This window comes from Aethalodelphis obliquidens, unplaced genomic scaffold (genome assembly GCF_003676395.1).
Source record: "Aethalodelphis obliquidens isolate GAN/ISIS:26980383/991018 unplaced genomic scaffold, ASM367639v1 scaffold28, whole genome shotgun sequence".
NCBI classification, from domain to species: Eukaryota; Metazoa; Chordata; class Mammalia; order Artiodactyla; family Delphinidae; genus Aethalodelphis; species Aethalodelphis obliquidens.
In genome coordinates this window covers 17,106,459-17,128,063 of record NW_020837972.1, presented here as the reverse complement: position 1 = coordinate 17,128,063, position 21,605 = coordinate 17,106,459, and the positions used below count along the sequence as shown (strand labels likewise).

Here is a 21,605-nt window from a genome sequence, read left to right as displayed (position 1 = left end):
GCTCGACTACCAGAAAAAAATGCAAAATGCAGCCGTTTGAGAGAGTCAGTAAAGAGCATTTTTCTCTTTGAATTTTGTTTTATTGGGTATTATGTCTAGAAATATTTTTCTGTATTCCAAAATCCCAAGGTCTTCCTCCTCTCTTAAAGAGCAAATGGCAAGGTACTGTTTTGCCTGAGCCAGAAGTTGTAGATTCATACTCGGTCTTGAGTAAATCAGAAGTTCATTGTGTTTCTGTAGATAAAACAAAGATAACTTCCTTTTAGTACTTTCCAGATACGGCTTTTTCTTACAGAGTTTGAATTTGAACCTTTCTCTTGTTTAACATATACTTGGCTTTATACTGAGTTATTGTATAATTCTGTGGATTAAACAGTATATACAGTTAATACGGGCTTGTGGTCATAAAACTTAAGCAACATAGAAGTCAATGAAGTGAAAACTGAAAACTCCCTTCTCTTTCCCCCATTTAGTTTGGTGCACATTTTTCTGAACCCTCTTCTATGGATTGTGTGGTTTTTAGGCACTGTACTGATCTGGTATTATTAGATACTATAAAGGAAAGTGAATATATTGCCAGCCTTAGCTACTTGTCTTTAGGATAGTAAATTGCTTTTAAATCTATTTCAGCAGCATCTTCATATTTTTGATATTTGGAGTTTTCTAGGTTCCTAGGTTCATTGTGGAGATGGTTATCATAAGGAAAAGTTTAGGCTGTGAAAGCTACTTTCATTAACTCTTTCTACTTTGTTTCTCCTATAGATTCTAAACTCTTTTTATATTTTTCTCTTTGCAGATTTAACCCAGAGACTGACTCCACTATAGAAACACCCACAGTTCTATCAATGACTGGGGAAAGATAGTGGCAACAGGCAAAGGAAAAACAGCTCTGATATACTAAGGACAATGAGTATGCTAAAACCAAGCGGGCTTAAGGCCCCTACGAAGATTCTTAAGCCCGGAAGCACAGTCTTGAAGACACCTGCTTCTGGTAATGCTTTGTTTCTCATTAACAGCAAGTTTTTCATCATATGTGAAGACTTCTACTTGAAAAATTTAAAAAGACAATCTTGTAAAACTTCATATTGTTGAAAATACTTGAAAAAGTTTCAATTAAAAGACATAGAATTTTATATTTAGTAGTCTTAATCAGTGAAGAGTCTATTTCATTGATTCAGTGTAAGGTTCTGAAATAGTTGTCAAGTTAATTTCAGTGTTTGATCCTTACAGTGTTAAAGTGTTTCTTCAGTTTTTCTGCCCATGTGTCTTCCTGAACTCATCAGGACCTTTCTCTTGGGGTTTAGGGATATATAGAGAAAACAAAGACTAATCTGGCTTAAAAGATATGATGACAGTCACTGACCTGAAATTGGCCATCATCATCAAGGGAGCAGGTAGTACAGTAGCTCAAGTCTGGCTCATGAGGGAAAACCTTCCCCATTTTATAGATGAACTTGTGTCTTTTATTATCGTTAACAACCTGTTCCTCATCTGTTCTCCATCTCCTCCTTCAGCATTTCCATTTCCATCCCATAACGATCACCTAAGGTCTTTAGTAAGAGAGGCAGGAGAGAAGCATCTGATGCTTGCTTTTACCATCTTTTTATGTGATTTGTATACTATTAGATCTTATGTTTTCAGCCTTTCCAGACAGGTGCCCACCATAATCTATTAAGTACAACATTGTTTCTTCAAGTTCTCCCATAAAGACATTCATAGGTCTTCCTTGAGGGAAGGGATCTTTGGGTTTGCTTTTTTTCCCTTTTTTTTTCATTGCTGTATTCCATCCACACACCTAGAAAATTGCCTGGCACGAAACAGGAGCTCAGTAAATATGTGTTGACTCATTGGAGATCCTGAGTTATTTACATTTTATGTATCAGGATAAAACCTTTTCAGAGAAGCCATAAAACATTGTAATAGGGAAGAACCTTTTGTATTCTATTACAAGTTACTCACTAAAGGGATGTTGCCTATAAGTTTAAATTATACATAATGGCCCATCTCTTGGAACCCTGCTTCCCAGGTAATGAGCATTAAGCTAAAATACCTTTGTGTTCAGCTCACGGGAAACATCCTGACCAGGCCCACCTGTGAATGACTGCAGGGAGGAAGAAATTAACCCATGCCCTCCGGAGGCTGATGGGAACCAGGAGGTGTTTGACTTTACCCCCTCCCCTTTTAGTATAAAAGGAGCCCGAATTCTAACTCAGGCAAGATGGTTCTTTGGGGCCCGAGCCTGCCATCTTGTCGGTCTGCTGGCTTTCCGAATAAAGTTGTTATTCTTTGCCCCAACAGTTCGTCTCTTGGTTACCTGCCTGTTGTGTGGTGAGTAGTACGAGCTTAGACTTGGTAACAACATCTTAGAGGAAAGCTTTACTGATAAAGCAAAGGACTGTGAAGAAATGGGTTTATTTAGCCTTGGGGAAGTCAGTCAAAATTGGCATCCCCTTCTCCTCAAAATCCTTCCTCTTTTAAGACCCCTCCAAATGCCAACCCTTCTATAAGGCCTTCCACTGTTATATTTACCCCTGTTAGAATTGTCTTTTTCACTTTTAGTATTTTTCGTGCTTACCTTTTAGCACTTGAAGTCCTTGAGTCCAGGGATCATGAGTAATTCAACTTGGTTTCTCCAGTATTACTCGGCACACGTTAGGTTTTTTTAAATTAAGATTAAAGCAGCTTATTAATACTAAAACTTACACGCTTAAAAGGAAGTGATTGCCAAGGAATTCAAGACACTTTTATGAACATTGTTTTTCAGAAATTCATGCTTGCAGCACTCTGGGAAGAGTAACTGTTGATGTGCAAAGCCAGAACTGATGCTAAAAAAAAAAACTGGCCCCTGTCTTTGGCAGATTATTATCTGTTCTATCTGAGAGCATCCACTGTCTTCTAAACAAACAAACAAGCAAAAAAACCCTCCACAAATGGAAACTCCACAGTCCCCCTTTCTATGTAGGGTAAAGAGATGTTCAGCACGCACTCTCGCTCCACTGGGCCACTCTGCTCCCCAGTCTGTGTGATTCACTCCTGTCAATCAGGCCTCAGACTAGATATCACCTCCTCCAGGAGGCCTTCCCTGACTGCTCTGCCCAGAGGCATTGTCTCCTTCACAGCACTTAGACCACCTGAAGTTACCTGGTGTGTGCCTTGACTGTCTGCTTTTCCACCGCTAGACTCTGAGCTCTATGAAGGCATGGACTGTGCTGTCTTGCTGTGTCCCTGGTGAAGAACGATGCCTGGGACTAGTTCCGGAGTGGTAGGAACTCAAGAAAGATGCGTAACTTGGATAAATACATTATTTCATTTAATCCTCATTCAAAGAAAAAAATCCCTCGAGATAGATATTACTACTTTCCCCTTTTACAGATGAAAAAACTAAACTAAGAGGTCATGGAACATCCTGAGATCACGATATGCCCAGTAAATGGCAGACATTAAGAATTCAGGCTCTCTTTGCGAGTTCACGCTAAATATTTAATAAACGCTTGCTGGGTGAATGCGTGAGTGTATTTCCAGTGTAAATATCACATTCCTGGCAGAATTTAACTCTGTCTTTACCGTAGGGTAGAGTTTGCCAAGTTGTCTTGCCTTTACAGGGAGTCAGGCCATATGCTCTCTTTTCTTCCCTGCTGTGATTTCCATTTCTGCTAGCAAAGGAATAGTCTTGGAATAATGATGGTAGGGACTGCGGCACTGAATCCCCTCCTGCATCAAGTTAATTGCGAATGCGTGTGGTTAAATGGGCCTAGTCCTGTCAGCTTTAACTGACCACTCAAATGGGGGAATAGAGCCCGTCTCACTGGGTCTGAATGGGCATTTGCTCATCATGTGCAGGATACAGGGTGAAGAGTGAAATCGGACCTATATTATGAATTCTGGGAAAAGGACTCCTTTTTTCCCCAGTTTTGACTTCTTCCAATCTTAATTGCAGATAAGGACTCAGTCTTATCAGCTCATTGAGTTTTGACAGCATTGAAAATGGTAGTGATGCGGGACTTCCCTGGTGCTACAGTGGTTAAGGATCTGCCTGTCAATGCAGGGGACACGGGTTCGAGCCCTGGTCCAGGAAGATCCCACATGCCACGGAGCAACTAAGCCCGTGCACCACAACTACTGAAGCCGGCGTGCCTAGAGTTCATACTCTGCAACAACAGAAGCCACCGCAATGAGAAGCCTGCGCACTGCAATGAAGAGTAGCCCCTGCTTGCCGCAACTAGAGAAAGCCCGCGTGCAGCAATGAAGACCCAGTGCAGCCAAGATAAATAAATAAATAAGTTTATTTAAAAAAAAAAGAAAATGGTAGTGATGGGTCAAGTACTTTTTGCCTCCTTGCTAAAAAAAAAAGAAAAAAGATAAACAGAGTACCTCTTGAAGAGTTGTGGCTACTTCTGTTGCTTTTGGCCCTTTCTCTAGTTTATTTTCCTTTTAACTTAGGGGTTGTCTGCTTAAATATGAAATTGAATTTTTTCTGATCCTTTCTTCTGTTTTCAGTTGCAGCTCCAATAGAAAAAACAATATCCAGTGAAAAAGCATCAAGCACTCCGTCTGCTGAGACACAAGAGGAGTTTGTGGATGATTTTCGAGTTGGGGAGCGAGTTTGGGTGAATGGGAATAAGCCTGGATTTATCCAGTTCCTGGGAGAAACCCAGTTTGCACCAGGCCAATGGGCCGGGATTGTTTTAGATGAACCCATAGGCAAGAATGATGGTTCAGTGGCAGGAATTCGGTATTTCCAGTGTGAGCCTTTAAAGGGCATATTCACCCGACCTTCAAAGTTGACGAGGAAGGTGCAGGCAGAAGATGAAGCCGACGGCCTGCAGACAACTCATGCTTCCAGAACGACTTCACCTCTGTCCGCTTCGACAGCCAGCATGGTGTCCTCTTCCCCAGCCACCCCCTCAAATATTCCCCATAAATCGCCCCAGCCAACCGCAAAGGAACCTTCAGCTACGTCTCAGATCAGCAACCTTACAAAAACCACCAGTGAATCTATTTCCAACCTTTCGGAGGCCGGCTCAGTCAAGAAAGGAGAAAGAGAGCTCAAAATTGGAGACCGAGTATTGGTGAGTCCATGAACCTTCCAAGGTCGTATGTTGACCTGAGTGACGGGTTGAACTACACACATAAGGGCTCAGAATCTGTTCTGTAGGGATGATCATTCATTTATAGAGTAAGTAATCAACTTTTCTGGTTCCGTTTATGTGTAAATATACAACAGATTAGAAACTGGCTACGCAGTTTGTGCATAGTATAAGCGTAGGTTTGCAGGGATCGACTCTAGTTTTATCTTCGTTTAGTCAAAAGAATATTGAGTTTTTAGCTTGTAAATATTAAGGTAACTTTACTTGACAAAACAAGCTGAGAGGTGGACTTAGACGTTTTTAACAAAGGGTTTTTTTTCTTTCTGGTTTTTAATTTTTGCTTTAAGGATAGTGTGTGGGTAAATATGAGATCCTGTTTCTTTGAGTGTCTTGGAAAACTCAGAGATCACAGGATGTTATTTCAGAATTTCTCTGCCTTTTAAATGATCAGGTTTAGGTCTAGGAAAAGAAAGGAGGGACTTCCCTGGTGGTCCAGTGGTTAAGACTCCACCTTCCAATGCAGGAGATGCGGGTTTGATACCTGGTCTGGGAACTGAGGTCCCACGTACCGAGGGGCAACCAAGTCCGTGCGCTCTGGAACCTGCGCGCCACAACTAGAGAGAAGAGTGTGCGGCAGCTAAGACCCGATGCAGCCAAATAAATAAATAAATATTAAGAAAAAAGAAATGTACTGTAGTTTTTTTTTTGCTAATAAGCAGGAAACAATGTATAAGGTCTACATGCTGTACATTCTAGAACCCCTGAATGACACAGTGACTGATTTATTTTTTTGTTTGTTTGTGTTAAACGAGAGGCAGTGTAGCAGTGCTAAAAGCACAAGCTGAGTCCAGCTCTGCCTTTGTGACCGTAGCAAGTTACTTAACTTCTTAGTTTTCTCATCTATGAAAATGAGGTTGAATAATAGTGCTAACATCTAGCATTGTTGTGAGGATTAAATTAGCTGATGCATATGACATTCTTAGCAGTGCCCGGTATCCAGTCAACACTCAAGACATGGTAACTTTTTTTTTTTTTTAAACAGCAGAACCTTATTTATTTATTTATTTATTTATTGGCCACACCATGTGGCTTGTGGAATCTTAGTTCCCTGACCAGGGATTAAACCTAGGCCCTCGGTAGTGAAAGCACCGAGTCCTAACCACTGGACTGCCAGAGAATTCCCAAGAAATGTTAGCTGTTTTTCTCATTGATGAAAATTTAAAGCTATTTTCTGACTTTTTCAACACTTTAGTCAGTTCAGTTCAAGGTATGACGTTTGTCTGAAGTCTTTGACCCTGTGCTCTTCAGTTTCCTTTGTATCCGTAAAAATTCCATCAGTCTTGGAGGCTTACAGTAATATAATGGGAAAAAAAGAATGGCTGTTAGCCTTTAGAATGTCCCGTGCATCTCGTTGAATGTGTCAGCAGTGTATGGAGTAGCCCCCATAGAATTGGTGAGGAAACGGAGGTCCTAAGAAGTACAATCACTTGCCCAAGGTCATACAACCTAAAGAGTGGTGCTTCTGCAATTAAAATTTAGGTATTTTTACTCCAGAACCTGTCATGGAGAGCTGATGATTGATAGTATAATTTTGAAATTGGAAGTTTTTGTGATTTTTTTTGTCCTACAGACAAGAAAACTTCAGCCCCGAAAAAGGCAGTGACTCCCTGTAGCCATATAGTACATTCACTATAGGTTTTAGATTTAGAACTTGGGACTTCTGTCTCCCAGTCCTGTAGCATCATGAATCTGGAAGGCCCCATGCGCCTGTGGGAACCCTTTAATACCTGTTACCTTCAACGGGGTCCCTCTGGATCTCTTAGTGTCAAGGTCAGTAGGTTCCTTCTTCTGGTTATAATAGTCATGAGTTTTAGCAGTTGATGCTTCAGAACGTAGAGCGTCGTTTCAGCTCTGCGGCTCAATCTGTAACTTGTTTGTTTAGCTCATACTCACTTGCTATACCAATTTTATTTTATTTTTATTTTATTTTTTAACCACGCTGAGCGGCTTGTGGGATTTTAGTTCCACCACCAAGGATTGAACCCGGGCCCTCGGCAGTGAGAGCATGTATCCTAACCACTGTTGCAGTGAAGGTTTGTTTTTTTTTTTTTTTTGCGGTACGCGGGCCCCTCACTGTCGTGGCCTCTCCCGTTGCGGAGCACGGGCTCCGGACGCGCAGGCTCAGCGGCCATGGCTCACAGGCCCAGCAGCTCCGCGGCATGTGGGATCGTCCCGGACCGAGGCACGAACCCGTGTCCTCTGCATCGGCAGGCAGACTCTCAACCACTGCGCCACCAGGGAAGCCCCACAGTGAAGGTTTTCTGATGTTTGCTCTTCTTTTCATTTTTACTGATGTTTACTTCCCCTCCCCTCTCCTCCACTTTTTACTGTATAGATATTGCTGCCATGAATGCCATTTAAAATTTTTTGTGTGTATCTCTCTTACTTTCCTAGGATAAATTTATAGTGGTGGAATTACTAGGTCAAAGGGCCTAAAAATATTTAAGACTTATGGTACATATTTATCTAGTAAGCTTTGGTTAAATCAGAAGCCTGTTGCCTTAGCACAGGACAGCTTTGGTTAGACTGCAGGTTGCATGCAATTCCATTCTGAGTGCTTAGCTGTAAATGAAATGGGGTAGCGTATGGCACGCTTTCAAAACAAGGAGCTCTCCTGTTCCACCAGAGTAAGAAACAGTTGATTAAATTTCTAGTCAAGTATTGTGCTGCTTGGCTGATAAAACAGACAAAATGATAAGGTCCGGATGGTTTAGCTTACAACAGAAGGCTTCCATGAGGATGTAAGGATTAAAGTGGACCTGAAGGAGAGTAGGAATTGGCCAGGCAGAGGAATGGTAGTGGCAAGAGGGAACATTCTAGCAGAGGGATTGGCAAACTCCCCAGATGGGAGGGAGTTGGCACGTTTGGGGAAGTGGCCAGTGTTATTCCGCACAGGCGGAGGAGCCCCTAGGGGTAGGAGATGAGACTCATTCACTAGGTGGTGTCTGCGGGGACTGGTGACATAGGGCCTGTAAGTTTAGGCCATGTTAAGGATTTTGATCTTGACCTTAAGAGCAACAAGAGTGATAAGTGATATGATTAGATTTGCAGTTCGGAAAGATCGCTCCAGCTGCTTCGTAAAGAATAGATCAGAGGTGGTTGAAAGTGGATTTGGGGTGACCGTTCTTTGAAGAAGTCGGATGTTGAAGGAGAGTAGAGTTGTCAGGCTGATGCTGGAGGAGTATTGGATCTAGGGAAGATGTTTTCTAAAGATGGCAGAGTCCGGGGTGTTTACATCCTGACTAAACTGATCTGGACTAGAGGAACAGGGTGCAGATACAGTGGTGGTGGTGGGGAATCAGTGTTGGGATGAGGTTCCTGGGAAGAGGTGGCACCCTGAGCACACACGGGGATTGCTTTGCCTTCGATTGAGACGGACGGAGAGTTCCTCCACTTTTATAGTAAGGAAGGAGCATCTGCAGATGCAGGTTGGTTTGTAGAGGCTTGAATGGTGTATTTGTAGGAAAATTTTAATTACATGTTCAAACCTAGCATACTTGGAACAGAATTTGAATCTCTAAGAGTCTTAAGTCTAATGAGAGTGTTTTTAGAGGCAGTAAAATTATTTACTGTTTTGGTTAGTATTTCTAGGAGAAATTAAAGGAGTACCTTAGAATCACAGTATTTTAGATCTGGAAAGGCTCTTTTGAGATCAACAAATGCCTCTTTTCGCTTAGAATACTGAAGCCCAGAGAAGAAATGCAGCTTGCCTCAGGTCATGTGTGATGTACGTGTATACGTATCATTATGGCCTCTTGTTCCCAGTTAATATGTTTTTTCTACTTGTTTTTTTTTGTTTTTTTGTGGGTTTTTTTGCGGTACGCGGGCCTCTCACTGTTGTGGCCTCTCCCATTGCGCTGCACAGGCTTCGGACGCGCAGGCTCAGTGGTCATGGTGCACGGGCCCGGCCGCTCCGCGGCATGTGGGATCCTCCCAGACCGGGGCACGAATCCGTGTCCCCTGCATCAGCAGGCGGACTCTCAACCACTGTGCCACCAGGGAAGCCCTGTTTTTTCTACTTCAATGTGCTGCCTTGTTTAATAGAAATCTTTGATTTAGGAATGTAAAACATTTTTACTTCAAAATTCATGTATAAAGGGAATTAGATTTAGAAATCTGAAATATTTGATTGGAATTCTCCTAATTAAAGAAAACTTCTGTTGGCAACCTAAATGTACATCAGTGGATGAGTGGATAAAGATGTGGTATATATATATACAATGGAATATTACTCAGCCATAAAAAAGAATGAAATCTTGCCAGTGGCAACAACATGGATGGACCTAGAGGGTATTATGCTAAGTGAAATAAGTCAGAGGAAAGGCAGATATCATATGATTTTCCTTGTATATGTGGAATCTAAAAAAATGAAACCAATACACATAATGAAACAGAAACAGACTCATTCATGGATACAGTGAACAAACTGGTTCTGCCAGAGGGGGATGGGGGGGGAGTGGGCGAATTAGGTGAAGGGGATTAAGAGGTACAAGCCTCTAGTCATAAAATAAGTAAATCACAGGGATGTCATGTACAGCCTAGGGAAGGTAGTTGTAATATTGTAATAACTTTGTATGGTGATAGACAGTTACTAGAATTTTCCTGGTGATCATTTCGTAACATGAGAGTATCAGGTCCCCACGTTGCACTCCTGAACTAATGTGACATTGTAAGTCAGTTATGCTTCAGTAAAAAACTTCCAATAGAACTAAGTTCGTTAGGTCACTGTTACGTGAGGAGCGGTATAGAATATTCCCAGTCCCACCCCCAGTGCCCTCGTGGAGCCTTCCACTTGGAACGAGTGCAGAGAGGGCAGGAGTGGAGGCTGCCTTCTCCACGCAGCTCTCTCCAGTTCTTGCTCTCATCGCGGGAAGAGCAGGAAAGGGGATTTCTGCATCAGGTGTGAGGTTTAGCCCGATGACCTCTTTAGGATCCAGGTGGGAGCTCCTGAGCTATGACTGTATTGGGCACTCCCATCTTGGGGGAGGCAGTCCGGGCCTGGGGAAGCCTGTCCTTGCCCCCCTCCACGCTGGTGGGCCTCAGTGGGGTAGATGAGCTGGGTCAAGAAGGGTCAGTTGGAGCTGCTTGTAACAAACCCACCTGCCTCCTTCCCATCTCCCTCTGGCCCCTCTGTTTTCCCATTTGTCCTCACGAATATTCCACAGATCTCCTTAGTTGAAGATTGCTTTCATCTGTCTTGTGGCATGAGCTGCTTTGGGCTGATGCTGCGGTCCAGCTGATTCTCAGACTCACCTCTTTCCAGACTGGGAATCCCTGGGATGACCAATTACTCGGAATGTTTTGGAGATGGTCTTGCTGCATTTTCGGGTGTAGGCACTATTTCAGGGATGTGATGTCAGGTTCTCGAGAACTTGACTGACTTCCAGCCGTTCTGTTTCAGGATGGTTGTCTCCATGTCCGGTACTGTATGTTCTATGCAGAATTCTTAGCTTATGACCAAGTATGAGAAGGAGACTTTTTACGCTTTTGTTTCTAAAGTGACAAGCTTTATCTTTCTACGAGCTGCTCGCAGGGCTCTTAAACTTATATAAGAATCCTATAGTGTAAATCTGTAGGTCTTTTGGATACTGTGAAAGGGAAAAACATCTTCCTGAGATTAAAAAAAAAATCTTATAAGTTATTTTGCTTGTGTTTGAGTCTAAATAACTACAGTTCATTTAGTATGTACTTTTCTGTGTGTCTTCATTTGTTCAGCATTATTTGTGAGACTTATAACATGTAAATTTAAAACACACATATAGTGGGGTCATATTATATACACACCACTTTACAGTATACTTTGATAGATTTGGGGCATTTCTATGCTAGTAAATAAATACAACTCTTCATTTAAAATAATAAGCTGCTGTTTGATATCACACTGTTTGGGGCACCTATTTAATCATAGACATTTAGATTGCTCCCCGCCTTTTTTCCCTAGAAATGAAATTTCTGAGTCAAAAAATACATAAATATTTTAAATCATAATAAATATTGCCAAAGTACAGTCCAAAAAGCCGTTAGCATTTTATGTTCCCACAAAGTGTGTACAAGTGTGCCCTTTGTAATAATTTGATTTCTTCTGTTTTTCTTATTCTTCTTACCAGTGACTTATAACCCCCAAATCTACAAGTCTCGTTGTGATATTGCACTTACATTGGGCGTTTGTTCATCATCTACCTGGGGGGTTCTTGGGCTCTTTTTGGGGGGGCGTTGGAGCTCTAGGGAAGCTGTTCTTTACACAGTGACGTCTCCTCCCCTTGATTGCTGATAGAGTAGTTGTTAGTAGAAGGATCTGTTATTTTGTATGGCCCAAGGCTGAGAAGACCCCAGATGTTCACATTATGTTAACTCTTTCTGGACACCTTGGCTGAATGTTGAGATCTTTTCCAGCACCACAGTCTCAGCCTAATTCCTTTGCAGTGAGGATTGCTGCAGATTTGAATCATTTTTTCTGATTTTAGTTTTCCTTTTTTTTTTTTTTCCATTTTCAATTTCCATAAGCCTTAAATCTTACTCAGCATAGCCTTGTAAGGTTGTCTGGGAAGGAGCGCAGAGAATCACACTGTGGATGAGAAGCTAGATCCGGCAGCTTCCTCCTCTCTGTGCACAGCCGGGTGCAGGAGAGCCGCTTCTTAATTCATAGTTGATAGCGGGGCTCCTCTTCCTGCTCGCTGCTTTCAACTGTGAGAGGGTAGGATTCGTGTGCTTTTGCCATTTTCACTTTTGAGGCTTGGGAATGCATAAACTCATCCACCTGCCCGCTGGATTTCATGTCTTTGGTTTTACTATCCGTCCTCCTCTCTGCAGCCCCATTGTCCTGCGCTGCCTTGCATTAAGCCATCATCCTCTTCACCTGGACCCCCAGACGGCTGTCCATGCTGCTAGCCCCGTCTCTCCTCGGTTCTGGTCTTCACACGATTACGGAGTGATGCGCCTGACGCGTGGATCTCATCACGCTGTTCTCCTGTGCAGTGGCGCCCTGTCTGCCTACACCAGTGCTGTTTTCACAGTGCTGGGGGTTTTCTACGGGCTCAGTACCTGGGCGCTGGCTGGTCGGTGTGAAATTAGGTTCTCTTGGCAAACCTAAGCCGGTATCTTTACGCCAAACATGTCAAAACTGGTTTCTCTGCCTTGAGGACTCTGTGTAGGCTCTTGGGGCTTGGGAGTTTCTGGGTTGAGGAGGCACCTTATGCTGTCTAGCTTTGGGACTTGAAGAGAGGAAAGCTGGACCACTGCCCGGGCCAGAGTCTAATGTTGAAATGCCTGTTGCTAGATCACATCATCTAACTTTTAATACTGCTTCTGTGAATTCTTTAAGCATACTTACAAAAATATCTTGAGGCTGAGACTCTTTGTAGCTTCTGACACATATAGATTACAAAAGCAAACTTGGCTAATACCGTTGTGGGCAAGTGGGGTACTTTTTGATCTCAGTGCCTTAAGAGAGTGTGACTCTGGCAACTAAATATTCTGCTCTTTTATCAGCCTCAGGGATAGTAGGGTTTTTTTTTTTTTGGTTCCTATTAAATGTTTAAACAGTTACAAATGGATTTTTTTAAAGATTCATTTATTATTTATTTTTCTTTTATGGCTGTGTCAGGTCTTTTGTTTTAATAGCAACAGTTTAATTAATTAATTGTTGGGTGCGTTGGCTCTTCATTGCTGCGGGCGGGGGCTACTCTTTGTTGCGGTGCGTGGGCTTCTCATGTGGTGGCTTCTCTTGTTGCAGAGCACGGGCTCTAGGCACACACGCTTCAGTAGATGTGGTGTAAGGCTCAGTAGTTGTGGCTCACGGGCTTAGTTGCTCCACAGCATGTGGGATCTTCCCGGACTAGGGCTCGAACCTGTGTCCAGGTTCTTAACCACTTAACATTCTTAACCACTGCACCACCAGGGAAGTCCCCCTCTATGTATTTAAAATGATCTTTTCATTTATTTATTTGTTCATTGCCCATCTCCCTCTGACCAGAATTTAGGCTCCATGAGAGTCTGGAAACTTTCTGTCTCATTCACTGTCTTTTCCCAAGCACTTAGAACAGTGCCTGGCACACAGTAGGTGTTCATAAAATATTGTCAAAAGAATCAAAAGGTTTTAAATACTGTTGTCACATTATACCCTTAAAGGGGAGGAGTAACATTGTAAAGTATGACAAGAGATGCAATTAGGACCAATGGATAAAAACCGGGCCAGGCGAATCTTACCTTTCTTGCAGGAGTTGCCCAGTGGAGCTGCCCTAAGCTGGATTGCTCTCTAGTTGAGGTAATACGAAATATGGACGTCATCATCTCACAGGTGATTAAGTTTTAAGTCAGGGCTAAATCTGTATGGGTAAATACCAATTAGCCATAGTTACCTTTTTAAATTAAGCTGCTTAACCTACAATATGGCAGATAAGAAGCCACCTCACAAAATTCAGTTGCTCACGAAATCCCTGTGGAACAGTCCCTCATTACCACCCACTGGACATTTTATAGCTTTATAAATTGAGGCACGGTGAGGTTAAATGGCTTGTTTGAGATTTGATGAATAGATGGGAGAGTTGAGAGAGGATGAAAGGTTTCCTGTTTCCTGTTTGTGGACCCATTCATCAGCCCAGCAGAATGTTTTCTTTTTAAATATTTATTTATTTATCTATTTGGCTGCGCCAGGGCTTAGTTGCAGCACACAGGATCTTTTTTAGTTGTAGCACGTGGAGTCCTTAGTTGTGGCACACGGGCTCTTAGTTGTGACATGTGGGATCTAGTTCCCTGACCAGGGATGGAACCCGGGCCCCCTGCATTGGGAGCGTGAAGCCTTAGCCATTGGACCACCAGGGAAGCCCCCAGCAGAATTTATCAGTGTTCTTATTTTTCAAAAGAGTTTACAAGAAGGGTGTTTGTCTCTGTTCCCACAGCATTTTGTAGAAACCTCTTAAAGTGCTTATCACTTTTCACTAGAAATATTTGCTTGAATTTTTCTGTCAGTGACCAACACTGTATTCTGTTTATATTTGTATCCTCAGGGCCCAAGCACTCAGGAAATATATATTGAATGACTGAATGAGAGCTGAAAAACCTGAGATTTGCTAAAGCCTGACCACAGCTAGGTTTTCCTTTAGCTGAGTTTCTAGTTTAAATTAATTTGGTCTCCAGTAGTGACTTCTAATTTTGACTTAGGTTGACCACAGTGTTATGAGTTATGTGTATATATTCTGAAAGTAAAGAGAATGAATGGTAGTTACTTGTGTTTGCCGTAGGGATCCATTTTTTTGTTTCAATGTTGTAAAATTTTTTATCTTTAATAATCTTGATATCTGGGACTTCCCTGGTGGTGTAGTGGTTAAGACTCCGTGCTCCCAATGCAGGGGGCCTAGGTTCGATCCCTGGTCAGGGAACTAGATCCCATAGGCATGCCGCTACTAAGAGTTCCCATGCCACAGCTAAGGAGCCAGCGAGCTGCAACCAAGGAGCCCACCTGCCACAAGTAAAGAGCCCGCCTGCCACAACTAAGACCCAGTGCAACCAAATGAATAATAAATAAATAAATATTTTTAAAAAATCCTGTTATCTGCCCCTAAAACATAGATTTGAAAATTGTGGCTTATACTTAATGTAAGTGCACATGCTATAATACTCTGGGTTCTCTGGAACACATGAGAAGTAAAACTTAACTTGATAAAACCGTGTTTAAATGCTTAGAAAAAGATTTGACTGTAAAATGATTAAGTAGAAAAGTGAGTGATTTTGGATGTGACTTTCTGTCTGTGTTAAAGATATTTTGAATAATTACTAAGGATCTTTCACAGGGGAAAGGAAAGCATATTATGTTATATGAGTCAAGAATTTCCAGTTAGGTGAGAGAAAAAGTATAAGAAACTGCCCATTCTAGGAGCTAGTAGTCATCCATTTGAAACAAACTTTATGGCTTTTTTTTTGGCGGGGGGTAGATGTATGTTCTGTTACCTGCATTTAGAGAAAAAGTCGCTGATCTGTTTGTGGTAATTTGTTATAAAGCTTCTGATCTGAGTGAAGCCACGGTTTGTTTGGAGAATTTACTGCCCACAGCCTGTTAGACGCCTCTTGGAAAAACAGTTGTCATGACAGTAACTTAGACTCACCCCCAAAGAATTCAACAGATTATCTGGAAAGATTGCATCATCTTTAGCTAATGTGCTGTGTTCTGCTCATGTGATGCTGGTTAGTCTGCTGCTCTGAAAGGTGTGTAAGAGGACAGAGAAAACAGAGGCCAATTTTATATAGGTTACTATTCATACATTCCATGGTTACCAATAAGAGTGCTAAAAAGTCCCATTTGCCAGATCTAGAACTAGTACTTTCCTTAGCATGGACACACTGGCTGCTAACATAGCAGACTCTCACACTATCTGTCAGACACTGACTAAACAGTTTTATGTGGATTATTTTATTTAATCTTCACAGCAATCCTGTAATTATCACCATTTTACTTATGAGGAAGCTAAGATTGATTGATTTATTTATGGCTGCATTGGATCTTAGCTGCAGCACTTAGGCTCTTTGTTGTGGCGCAAGGGCTTCTTTCTAGTTGTGGCACGCAGGCTTAGTTGCCCCGCGGCATGTGGGATCTTCATTCCCCAACCAGGGATCGAACCTGCGTCCCCTGCATTGAAAGGCAGATTCTTAACCACTGGACCACCAGGGAAGTTCCGAAACTAAGATTTAGAAACTAAGCAACTTGACTAATTCATAGACAGAGCTGGCATTTGAATTTGTTCAACTTGGAGCCCATGCTTACTTAGTCTGTGTTAGCATATTTCTTCCTTTGCTCTCTTCTGAGCCATCAAATTCAGTCTCAGCCACTGGATATCTTTTTCCTTTTGTTGGTTTACATGGAAAAATGGCCTTTTCTGTGTAGTTCCCTACGGAGAAGGTCACCTTTCATTTCTTCAGCAAATGTTTGTTGAGTGTCTCCTGCTGTGCACTGTGGATTGCGGTGCTGGACACAACGGTTCCTGCGTGGAGTTTTCTCCAGCCTCCAACTCCATCTTTCCTCAGTGACACCTGTCATGACACCAGGATGTTTCTGAACTGTCCGGGGACTGCCTGCCCTCTGTCACCCTTCACATGCTGTCCTGCCTAGAGTACCTTAAACTGTAACTGCTTTGGTTCCTTAAATCAGTTTCACAAAGAGTTTGTCTTTCAGAGAAAAAGTATGTAGCTTTGAGACTTTAACATTTTCCATTTTCAACAAAGCTTAAATAGAGGGGCTTCCCTGGTGGTGCAGTGGTTGAGAGTCCGCCTGCCAGTGCAGGGGACACAGGTTCGTGCCCCGGTCCGGGAAGATCCCACATGCCACGGAGCGGCTGGGCCCGTGAGCCATGGCTACTGAGCTTGCGTGTCTGGAGCCTGTGCTCCGCAACAGGAGAGGCCACAACAGTGAGAGGCCCGCGTACTGCAAAAAAAAAAAAAAAAAAAAAGCTTAAATAGAGCTGGAAAAAAATGTGTATCATCCCAAACTCATAGAAAACTATATTCAGAGAAAAATTAGAACAAAATAGCTTTGGTATTAAAAAGCAAATTAGTATTGGTCTTAAGAAGTTAGGAAGGAAAGAGTAATAGACAACAAGGAAGTGGGAAAAAAGGAAATAGTGAGATAAAAAGTGAATTAAATAAAATAGAGAACATTAAAAACAAAAAGGAAAAACTTAAAAGCTGGTTCCTTGTGAAGATCGATAAAATAAGTTACCTTCCCAAAGTAAGTCTACATTTAACACAATCCCATTGGACTTTTTTTTTAATTAACCGAAATGATTTTTAAATTTATTAAATCAGTAAACCTACATAACCTAAATGTCTCCCAGTGGGGGCTGATTTAATAAACTGGAGTGAATCTGTATAGTGGAATGACGTGCGATTGTAAACACAAGGAGGACGTTCTCTGTCTTGATGTGGAATAAAGCGAGGTGCAGGACAGCTCATGTAGTACAGGTGCAAGACAGCTCACTTTTTGTATGTAAAAATGAAAGGGAGGAGTAAAAACATGAATTAACATTTCCTTTTTAAAAAGAAATTATTTATTTTTGGCTGTGTGGGGTCTTTGTTGCTGCACGTGGACTTCCTCTAGTTGCGGCGAGTGGGGGCTACTCTTCATTGCAGTGCGCGGGCTTCTCATTGCGGTGGCTTCTCTTGTTGCGGAGCACGGGCTCTAGGTGCGCGGGCTCAGTAGTTGTGGCACGTGGGCTCGGTAGTTGTGGCTCATGGGCTCTAGAGTGCAGGCACAGTAGTTGTGGCACACGGGCTCAGTAGTTGTGGCTCGCAGGCTCTAGAGTGCAGGCTCAGTAGTTGTGGCGCACAGGCTTAGTTGCTCCGCGGCACGTGGGATCTTCCCGGACCAGGGCTCAAACCTGTGTCCCCTGCATGGGCAGGCGGATTCTTAACCACTGCACCACCAGGGAAGCCCCAGCATTTGCTTTTATATGCACAAAGAAAAGCTGGGAGGAGGATACACTCTACATCAATAGCGGTAGCTACCTGTGATGGGGAGGGTGGGATAGTTAGGGACAGGAGTTTAGTAAGAGAGGCTTTTCCCTGGATACATATATTTAAAAGTTTTTGAACTATGAGAATGCATTGGCTATTCAAGAATTAATTCATGGGCTTCCCTGGTGGCGCAGTGGTTGAGAGTCCGCCTGCCGATGCAGGGGACGCGGGTTCGTGCCCCGGTCCGGGAAGATCCCACATGCCGCGGAGCGGCTGGGCCTGTGAGCCATGGCCGCTGAGCCTGCGCATCTGGAGCCTGTGCTCCGCAACGGGAGAGGCCACAACAGTGAGAGGCCCGCGTACCGCAAAAAAAAAAAAAAAAAAAAAAAAAGAATTAATTCATTATAAAGAGTTACCTTTTTAATCAGTAAGAAAAAGGTGAACATCCCAAATGAAAAATGAGTAAAGTGCACGTTGTGATACATCTGTACTGTGGATACTAAACAGCTGCCATAAAATAGCGGGAAAATGGACCAAAATGTCAGCAGTGAGTGTTCCTGGGTGTTGAGATTACAGGAATAACATTTATTTTTTGTTCATAATGTTCTTAATTGCCTGCGGTGACTCGCTTCTTGTATAATTAGGGAATTTTTTTTAATTAAGGAAAAAGAGGGAATTCCCTGGTGGTCCAGTGGTTAGGACTCTGTGCTTTCACCGCTGGGGCCCAGGTTCGAGCCCTGGTTGGGGAACTAAGACCCCATGAGCCCTGAGGCTCAGCCAAAAAATTTTAAAAAAAGAAAAAAGAAGCTTAGCTAAAAGTAAGAAAATCAGTATTCTGAAGAATAATAGTAATAAGGGAAAGCCAGCCCCAGGAAATACCATGCAGGTTGTGAAGTAGCAGTAATCAAAATGCCATGGCAGTAGCACAGATACTGAACTTTTGAAACTGTAAAAAGACTCAGATCTGTTCTTATGTGCATGTGAGAGAGAATATGATAAAATGAGTATTTGAAATAGAAAAATAATGGCAAAGGAAGAAATAATAAATGCTGATGGGATAATTTTGGAAATAATGTTTGCATGTTATGTCAAACAACAGCTGGGACAAAGAGACATTTAAAAAGATTCACAGCTTTGAACAGTTCACGTAAAATGTGAAGCACAGTCATTTTAATAGTTGTGAAGAAATGGAGAGCCTCACAGTGGAAAATATCAATATTTAAAATATTTTAAAGAGGACTTCCCTGGTGGCGCAGTGGTTGGGAGTCCGCCTGCCGATGCAGGGGACGCGGGTTCGTGCCCCGGTCCGGGGGGATCCCACATGCTGTGGAGCGGCTGGGCCTGTGAGCCGTGGCCGCTGGGCCTGCGCGTCCGGAGCCTGTGCTCCGCAGCGGGAGAGGCCACAACAGGGAGAGGCCCGCGTACCGCAAAAAAAAAAAAAAAAAAAAAATTTTAAAGAATTTACATTTCATGTGTGTGGATGTGTGAATATTTGTCTTTAACATGTACGTGTTATTGCTTTACCTGGATAATGATGTAAAGGACGTTTGGGAACATAAACACAGCAATTGTTACAGTGGATTATGCATGAATTTTGTTTTTCTTTAAGGACGTAGGGGTTTTATTTTTGTAGCAAATATTTATTTTGAAGCAGAAACCTCCCTCCGGAGTAATAAGGTATTTTTTTAATTGGACTAAATGTTGATGACTGCGCATCACCTAGGCGATTTCATTATTGGACTATATCAGGTATCGGATCACTCTGGCGACTGAAGTCACCCAGGTGAACTTTGCTAACCTTTGGAGAGAACTCTTTGAAGAGTTGGAGAGGAGGTTAAGAGAAGAGCTGCTTGGAGAAATGATGGAACACAGTATTGGCTGCAGCTGCAAAGGATTAAGCTGTGAAATTGTAATTATGTTCATCTCTTCCTTTTAACGTTCTCTTCTTCCAGGTTGGTGGCACGAAGGCTGGCGTCGTCCGGTTTCTTGGGGAGACAGACTTCGCCAAGGGGGAGTGGTGTGGTGTGGAGTTGGATGAGCCTCTTGGGAAGAACGATGGGGCTGTCGCTGGAACAAGGTTTGTTTGCAGTTGGAATCTCATCTCCCTCTTGCATGTAAAGGTGCTCAAGCCGATCCCACCAACCGTGTATAATAAAATGGACGTGAGTGTTTTGAAGAGCTGCACTTTTATTTCCTAAGACTCATCTACAGGTTTTTCCCCCCACTAGAATCAGAGTCTTTCTTTTGACTGTCTGTTTTAGTAATACGTGCAGTGCGTCTGAGTAGATTCTGAGCAAGTATTTGGTTTATTTGTCTAACTATTTATTTTATTTTAAAAATTTATTAATTTTATTTATTTTTGGCTGTGTTAGGTCTTCGTTGCTGTGCGTGGGCTGTCCTAGTGGATCCTTAGCCACTGCACCACCAGGGAAGCCCTATCTATTTATTTTTAAGGCTTTTTTTTTTTTTAGAGCAGTTTTAGGTTCACAGCAGAATTGAGAGAAAGGTACAGAGATATCCCTCCTCTACCCCCTGCCCCACACATGCACAGCCTCCCCCATTATCAACATCCTGCACCCAAGTGGTCCATTTATGACAGCTGGTGAACCTATATTGACACATCATTATCCCCCAAAGTCTGTAGTTTATATTAGTTTATTCTTGGTATACATTCTGTGGTTTTAGACAAGTGTGTAATGACATGTTTCTACAATTATAGTATCATCTATAGTGTGTTCATTTTATTTTTCAAAATAGAAAGGAAATACTATGTCATCCTTTTGGCTGCTCTCCCTTTGATAGCAGTCAACGTCTGAATGAGTTTCTGGGCGTTGGAGTGTAGGGGGAGTGAGGAGAAGGAAGCTGCTTTTGTTAGGACGAGAACGCAAAATGTGTCTTTATATCTGGTGACAAGGATTCCATCCGGTGACAAGGATTCCATCCTGTGGCAAGAGGACTGACGGCAAGCACACCTATTCCACTGTGAGGATAACCCCAGTGTCACCTCACAGGGATAGGGTGGGAGTTAAGTCATGCAGATGAATGCAAGAGGCGTTTCCCACACTTCAGATGCTTTGAAGGCCTTGGGCACAGTTGTGGTCTCTGATGCATTATTGTTAGTAGTATAAAGTGTTATAGTTAACATTTTACTTATAAAATGTTTACAGACTGATTATAAGCATATAGGTCTTATGTACCAAATGCAATAATAATGCCTCGAGGAGATTAAAAAAATCTCTTGGTGCTGCAACGATTATGAAGCCATATCATTGATATCCTTCATATTAAGTTGTTATAATTCGCTGGAGTCGTGAGATCTCCAAGTGTCAGTACCAGTTGATACTACTCCACCTTTACTTGAGTGAATCTGCCAGAATTAGGTGCTTGTTTGATTTCTCTTGCCCTTTGTTTGGCAAGGTTTTATTAAGTGGGATCACTCCTCTGCTGTGTGTTTATCAGATAGTAGAAATACCTTCCCTGTGCGTAAAATCTTAGTAACAGATGAGTGATTCCATCTCTGTGTATCATACTGTTATTTCCTAGTGTGTTTTCTAAAACATTGTTGTGGGGCTTCCCTGGTGGTGCAGTGGTTAAGAATCCGCCTGCCAATGGGGGGGGACACAGGTTCGAGCCCCGGTCTGGGAAGATCCCACATGCTGCGGAGCAACTAAGCCCGTGCGCCACAGCTACTGAGCCTGCACTCTAGAGCCTGTGAGCCACAACTACTGAGCCCGTGTGCCGCAACTACTGAAGCCCACGTGCCTAGAGCCCTTGCTCCGCAACAAGCGAAGACACCACAATGAGAAGCCCGCGCACTGCAACGAAAAGTAGCCCCTGGTCACCGCAACTAGAGAAAGCCTGCACGCAGCAACGAAGATCCACTGCAGCCAAAAATAAATAATTTTTAAAAATAATAAATTAAAAAAAAACTATTATTATGGTTATTTATTAGCTTGCACACCAGTGAGTGCCACGGGCTGGTGCACCACCCCAGCTGGTTGGTAAAATTCACAGCAA

General features: G+C 42.6%; 1 protein-coding gene and 1 non-coding gene across 9 annotated transcripts in view; both read left to right on the top strand.

Annotated features, from left to right (window-relative positions):
* CLIP1 (CAP-Gly domain containing linker protein 1) overlaps nucleotides 1-21,605 on the top strand; it is a 123,745-nt gene that overhangs the window by 35,083 nt on the left and 67,057 nt on the right. For all 8 annotated transcript variants that reach the window (XR_003436754.1, XR_003436755.1, XM_027124898.1 and 5 more), the window contains exons 2-4: nucleotides 797-991; nucleotides 4,498-5,069; nucleotides 19,541-19,665. Coding sequence is in view for 6 of the 8 variants with exons in the window: in XM_027124898.1 (XP_026980699.1) it covers nucleotides 907-991; nucleotides 4,498-5,069; nucleotides 19,541-19,665 (782 nt within the window). In the remaining 2 variants the exon portion in view is untranslated. The remainder of the gene's footprint in view (nucleotides 1-796; nucleotides 992-4,497; nucleotides 5,070-19,540; nucleotides 19,666-21,605) is intronic.
* TRNAE-UUC (transfer RNA glutamic acid (anticodon UUC)) lies at nucleotides 18,266-18,337 on the top strand. Its single transcript has one exon. It is a non-coding gene; the product is annotated as a tRNA-Glu (tRNA).